The sequence below is a fragment of the Primulina eburnea genome, chromosome 12 (genome assembly GCF_022965805.1).
Source record: "Primulina eburnea isolate SZY01 chromosome 12, ASM2296580v1, whole genome shotgun sequence".
Lineage (NCBI taxonomy): Eukaryota > Viridiplantae > Streptophyta > Magnoliopsida > Lamiales > Gesneriaceae > Primulina > Primulina eburnea.
This window is the reverse complement of record NC_133112.1, coordinates 9775741-9782655: the sequence shown is the minus strand read 5'-3', so window position 1 is coordinate 9782655 and position 6915 is coordinate 9775741. Positions and strand designations below refer to the sequence as shown.

The window sequence follows — 6915 nt, the reverse complement described above, 5'->3', positions numbered from 1 at the left end:
CAGGTGCAATCTCGTCCAACTATATATTATCGAATTCAATTTATATAAATTACTATATTTCCCTCCCCAAAATCTGTTAAATTGAAATAGGTAAAAATATTTAATTTCGACTTTTGCTACATCGCAATGAATTAATAATATCTCAAAATCAGATATACGGTATACAGTAGATATTTTGTGATACGATCTTATAAATATTTATTTGTGAGACTGATCAACCCTACCGATATTCACAATAAAAAACAATACTCTTAACATAAAAAATAATATTTTTTCATAGATAATCCAAAAAAGAGATTCGTCTAAAAAAATACGACATATGAAATCGGCTCACATAATTTTTTTCCTATATAATAAGAGACCGTAAAATTGACTGTCCAAAAATGGAGTTCACTTTTCACCGCAGTGGGAGAGAGATCTGGTCAACTCCGTTTGACCACGTTACGTGGGTAAAATACTGACAAAAGCGAGACAGCCCCAGGGGCACTTTCGTAATTCCAACAGATACCCAACCGGCCAACCCTCTTATATTTTCACATCTGATTTATATCTAACAAGAAGAAAAGACAATATCACGCACAAAACACACACAACACATGAGAACCAGGAGAGGAGTGTGTTATCCTAAAGTAGTGAATATGTGCGTCGCTCGAGCGGTGAAGAGAAGGAAACTGGAGGTCTCCGGAGGAGACACTAACGGATGCCGGAAAATGTTGAAGAAATCGCCTGAGATTACTTGTGATCGTGATTTGTTCGATGCTTTGCCGGACGATATTGTGCTGACTATTCTGTGTAAACTCAGTTCTTCCGCTGTCTGTCCTGCTGATTTGATCAATGTTTTGATAACGTATGTATTATTTTTCTATTTACAGAGTTTGTTGTGTATCTGAATCTCGGTTTTATTCATTCAATTTTTTCATGCGCAACAGATGCAAAAGGCTAAATGGATTAGGTCTTCATTCGCTGGTGTTATCGAAATCCTCTCAGAAAATGCTGGCAGTAAAAGCCAAAAACTGGTCCGAGTCCGCTCATCGATTCCTCAAATTATGCGTGGATGCGGGGAATATCGAAGCCTGTTTCATTCTAGGCATGGTAGGTATTTTTTAGCATTTTTCTCCTCAGATTTGATGATAATGTTTAATAATAAAAAAAAAAGATATTTTGTTTGCGATTGCAATTAATGACTCTCTATGCACGTGCCAACGGTTGGATTATACGTCTAAATGCCAATATTTAAAAATTAATTACTGAGATTTTTATTAATTAATATTAATATTACCGGACACAGATTCGTTTCTACTGTTTGCACAACCGAGGAAGCGGTGCATCATTAATGGCGAAGGCCGCGATCGGATCTCACGCTTCCGCGCTCTATTCCCTCGCCGTCGTCCAGTTCAACGGCAGCGGAAGCTCAAAGAATGAAAAAGACCTTCGGGCAGGCGTGGCGTTATGCGCACGCGCGGCGTATCTCGGCCACGTCGACGCACTTCGGGAGCTTGGCCACTGTTTGCAAGATGGTTATGGAGTGAAGCAAAACGTCGTCGAGGGACGCCGATTCTTAGTTCAAGCCAACGCGCGCGAGTTAGCCACCTTTCTAGCGGCGGCTCCGTCCGCTGTGGTACCTAGCTCATGGCTGACGTGGAATCCCAACCGCCACGTGGCTGGAGACGGGTGTCCGTTACTGAGTGATTTCGGGTGTAATGTACCAACTCGGGAAGCTCATCCGGCGAACCGGTTTTTAGCCGATTGGTTTTCGGATCAGATTGGGAACACTTCTGCTCCGGGACTCCGTCTGTGTTCGCACTCGGGTTGCGGGAGACCCGAGACTAGGAGGCTTGAATTCCGTCGGTGTTCGGTGTGCGGAGCAGTGAATTACTGCTCTCGCGCATGCCAGGCGCTGGATTGGAAGCTGCGCCATAAGGTACAGTGCGCACCCTTGGAAAGACTAGCGAACGAGGTCGCTGAAAATGTCGGCAATGTCGAAGGTTATTTCAACGGCGACGGAAATGACCATGGTGATTATATTGACGGTAACGGCGGAGAAGCCACGGAGGAGACTTAACGGCGAGGCGTGGACTGTGAATGTGACGTTAACGGCACGGGAGTCTTTTGAGAGAGAGAGAGAGCGCAAAAAGTCGGGAGTGGAATGAAGAAAATGGAAAGATTTGAGGCCAATTTTTTTTTTTAAGGAATCTAATTAATCATTTACTATGGTCGTTTTTCTTGTACGAGTGAACTTTTTACCCTCTCTTTCTTTGTAAAATAGAGTTTATTTATTCAGTCTGAAATTCAGATCCAAAATGAAAACAAAGAAATTAATTTTAGAATTCATTTGATATAATCCCATGTATGATTCGAAATTGCATTAATATTTATTAAATGTACACTAACAGGACCAAATGATAACAAAATATTGATATTGCTGGGCTTTTATCACACTTCTCAATGGACACACCAGATCACATGAAATGTGGGTCACATGACAACTGCAAATTCTTGAAAACAAAGGGAGAAAACATTGATTCCAGTTAAGTCAGTCTTGTACAGAATTATTAGGTGAAGAAATGAGATGTTTAATGTGAAATAATTGAATAACCTACCACATTAAATGCTTGAAATCTGCCTTAACTTAGGGTGAATATGGATACGAAGAAATTAAAACCGACGATTCAAGCAAGTCATCATGACTTGAAGCGGGTTCAAAAGATCAACTTATGGGAGTCTGTTGATGTCCTTAAGACCTGGTTGTCGGAAATGAAACCAGTGAAAATAACCCAAGTTCACTTAGCCCTGCCCTTAGTTAGGGATCAAACTCGAATATAAAAAAAATGGCTGGTTGGTTAGGGTTAGGATTTAAAAAAAAAAAAGAATTGAACTCACTGATCCGGGATGGAAACTAGCTCGGAGGGATGTTTTCCATAAATCAAATTATTTCGTGGATTGGATTTCGTTACATTTATTGAACATTCGCAGCCTACATAACTCGTCTTCTCTATGCATTTTTCTCAATTCCACTTTATATGTTTTGGTCAAAAATTGTCATATTACAAAAGATTGAACAAAGCACACAAAAGAAAAAAAAAATTAAAGAAAAAGAATGGATTAGAAAGAGGGCAAAGGTAAAAGTTAAGGAGACATGCATTATGCAAGTGGAGAATGTGCTTTGTCTGAGAAAATCTTTATGCTCCCCATTTCAAAATAAAGATACAAAAACATAGAATTGTTATAAAAGAGCATCTAATAGTGGAATGCACTTATTCCTTCTTTTATCACTAATTATTAATTATTATCTCTATATAATCTGAACCCAAATTTTTTTTTTTTTTTTAAAAAAACCAGTTAGTAGCCAAGAAAAGTTACGCACTACGTTAATAGGTTGGTAAATGAATCAAGCTGGTTCGTACATTTGTCGAGCTGACCCGATAAATATTTGATTAGTATTCAAATTTATCGATTTCGAGCTGAAATCAAACATGTTTCAACTTTTTTCTTGCAAAACTCGAGTCAAAATTATTTTTTTGCGAGTCTTAATATCTTATTGATATAATATAATTATATATTAAATATATGTACATTTAGACTCTTTCGAATGTTTCGTGATTGTAAACTTTCATTATCAAACAATGCTATCCAAACAATAATTCAAATAATTTGCAAATATGTTCGAAGATTTTAAGCCTAACTCGAACTTCTTTTCGAACCAAACTCAAGCCCAAAAATTAAAAGATTTCGCGCTTCGAATCGAATTCTAACTCGAACATACGTAATTCGAGCCGCATTCGAGTCTTAAATTTTTATTAATATTCAGCTCAATTTTAGTTTGTTAGCACCCCTAACTAACGTACCTCCAAAAATGAAAATTAGATTATTTTAATATGTGAAAAAATATTAACTTCCATTCAAAAAAATGGTTCACCAAAAAATTGAAAAAAGAAAATCATTTCTGGACCAGACGTCAATTGTATCAACTCGCCACTGATAGCCCGCTATTTGTGGTCCAAACTCCCCAGAGAGGGGAGAGAGAGAGCGCCAGTTCAAGGCATCTTTGTTGGTTGGAGGTGCAACTACTTGTTGGTTGAGAATGCAAGGACACACTACTACAAATAGGGCAACAATGTTGTCACTATATTTCCAACAAATGTAAGCTTTTCTGCATTTGGGATTCAATCCCTATATTGTTCCCCATGCGTCTGGATTTATTATTTCTTTCCCTTTTTTATGAACAAACTCAGATCAATGCGGCTTCCCGCGACTAACTTTAAGACCATCGTCGATGTATTGATGTTAACGCGACCCCTTGTAAATCACGAACTCTACGTTTTTGGATGAATGGACTACTAAACATGATTCAACATAAAATCCCATGTTTTCAAAATAAACTTGCTAACAACCATATTTTTTTAGACAGAAGATTGCCATTAATCACGTCTGGAGCATAGGTCGACGGTTGTATACAGTAACGGAGCCGGGGGCGGTGGGTGTGACCCATCAATTTTTAAATTTTATTGACTAGCTAGCTAGGGTTTAATTTAAAAATAATTATATATTTTTAACTTCCTTTCCTAATATTTGTTTTTTTCCCATAATTTTTTTTTGCCCTCAACCTTTATTTTCTTGCTTCGTCCCTGGTTGTGAATTAATTTCCAGGGTTTTTTATTTGTTTAAGTTGCAATATGTTGATATTGTGAGAGATGAGATTTTTTTAATTTTATATTAGGGAGGAAATCTGTTTCAACCACTTGGTTTATGTGACAGGGTTAATTGCACTAAGTTGTGATTGAAAACAACTTATCAGACCTTCTTCATGTACATTAAATTTCTATGGTGTTTGCGTGACTAAATTGAATGCAAATTCCGGCTAGATTTTCCACAAACAATTATGAAATTAGTAGAATATTTTCTTATTAATATTTTAAAGGACCACAAATTATTTAATAATATCTGATGACGTTTGAGCATTATTGTCTCTTATGTAAAAACAATCTTTATTTTAGTAAAATTTTATAGTTTTATCTAATTATGATATTTACTTTATTTATATACCAATGCAATCTACATAGATAAAGTCATTGTACATGTAATAGGTACTATGAGGTATGCCTTATAACGTAAGGTCATGAAACTCATTAGAAAATGTATTACATATTTTAAACATATTTCTAATCGATTCAGCCTCCTAAAAATAAGGACAAATGTCATTTGAGCTTGAGACTAGTATCTGTGATGTAAACATCATGTTTCATTGACAAGTACATAGAGATATATATTCATACAAATGTGTGATAATTTGATTATGCACTGAACAACCCTCCCTAGAACTGTCCAAGTGGTTATCACTTATCGAATAAAATAGTTCGCGATTATGGTTGTAACCATTAGTCCTTTGACCCGAGACAACGTTAAGGCTCTACGAACTAGCATGCACTTTGATCTGTTTATCGGCTCCATTGATTGTCATCAAGTAGTGAGGTTGTATGTAGTTTTGAAATACATAGAATCCAATGCATTGTATTAAGAGATTCATAGCTAACCCATTGGTGTGGATATCATATGATAAATTAATAATGCAAGGATTATCTGCTAGAGTAAGATATGTGCATTTTGGAAAGAAATTTTCTGAGTTGCATATATCATGTCACTGTTATTTCTCAAAGATATATCACGTTGTTATCTAATTCTTTTGCTACTCTCGATATAATAATTATTGCATATTCGATTAATATATATATATATATATATATATATATATATATATATATATATATATATAAATATATATATATATATATATATGAGTTGAAGGGACTTTTGCAGACACTATCAGTGATACCTAGGGGATCATGTACGGTGCTACTAGACCCTCTTAGCACGATCAGATGGATGCAATCAGACTTGAGTTATAAAGTTCTTTATCAAGGGATTGATGAAAAGAATTGTGCTATTATGGTAAGCCCAAATAATAATAATGTTATTCTGAATGACAATGAAGTTGTAAACCCATGGCTAGTTGTATCATTAAACAATCGAGGGTCACACAAGTATCAGATTATATATTCCCATTGAAATAGTCGAATTCAACTTCTGTCAACTATAGTTTGATGGAGATCAAACAGATATTTTATAAATGAGTTTTTAAGTGGATTATAGAAGGCGTGGAATTTGGCTTAACAATTAAGTAAGTAAGGAGAGTATAACTGCTTGGATAATGAACGAGTTCGAAAAACAAGCAGCTGCTAAAAATTGATCAGTGGAAAATTTTGTCTTTCGAAATTTTCGTTTTTCATTATATGAATGAGATTTGTACTCTCGACACATCGGCACTATCTGATCTTCGATTAAGGTTATAATGAGTTCATAATTATTTATTTAATAAATTTAGAATCTACTAATTATATAATAATATTAGTACTATTGACTATTGATTGTAAAATTCTCATGGAGTGAACATTCTTAAACATAAGATAAATCAAATTTACCCCTATGAATCGTTTAAATCATACGACATTCAAGGAATGTTTCGAACGTCAAAGAAAATATTTTATACGTCCGCTGCATATTAGGTGTGAGAAAACGGTACACCGTGGTATAAGAGCAAATTTGTTCTATATCGTATGATTTGTCATTTGAATTATGACAAAAAAATTGCAGCCCCTGAAAAGTATGTTTTTTCAAAACAAAATTTTTTTTGCGTTGTCTGAAATAATTTCGGGCAATGCACGTGTACAACGGCGACTTCCCAGACGCTTTTTAAATAATAATAAAAATCTTAAAATCTACGCAGTACAGCGCTGCCTTTCGCAGATAAGTAAACGCCTAAAATATTTGTGCTGATGGTGGGAAAACGAGCTGGGTGATCGAGAATTTCTCGGGAAGCCCTGTCCCTTCAGGTTAGAATTTTTTAGACTCGGGGCGATT

General features: G+C 35.6%; 1 protein-coding gene across 1 annotated transcript; it reads left to right on the top strand.

Moving 5' to 3' along the window:
• The first annotated feature begins 545 nt into the window (after positions 1 to 545).
• LOC140808264 (F-box protein At1g67340-like) lies at positions 546 to 2124 on the top strand. Its single transcript, XM_073165336.1, has 3 exons — positions 546 to 847; positions 930 to 1092; positions 1289 to 2124. The coding sequence occupies exons 1-3, from the start codon at positions 597 to 599 to the stop codon at positions 2060 to 2062; spliced, it is 1188 nt and encodes a 395-aa protein (XP_073021437.1). The 5' UTR covers positions 546 to 596; the 3' UTR covers positions 2063 to 2124.
• The last annotated feature ends 4791 nt before the right edge of the window (positions 2125 to 6915 follow it).

Coding starts and splice junctions, on each gene's coding strand:
- LOC140808264 (XM_073165336.1), top strand. CDS start 597: ATGAGAACCAGGAGAGGAGTGTGTTATCCTAAAGTAGTGAATATGTGC. Junction 848..929: donor TTGATCAATGTTTTGATAAC/GTATGTATTATT, acceptor CATGCGCAACAG/ATGCAAAAGGCTAAATGGAT. Junction 1,093..1,288: donor CCTGTTTCATTCTAGGCATG/GTAGGTATTTTT, acceptor TACCGGACACAG/ATTCGTTTCTACTGTTTGCA.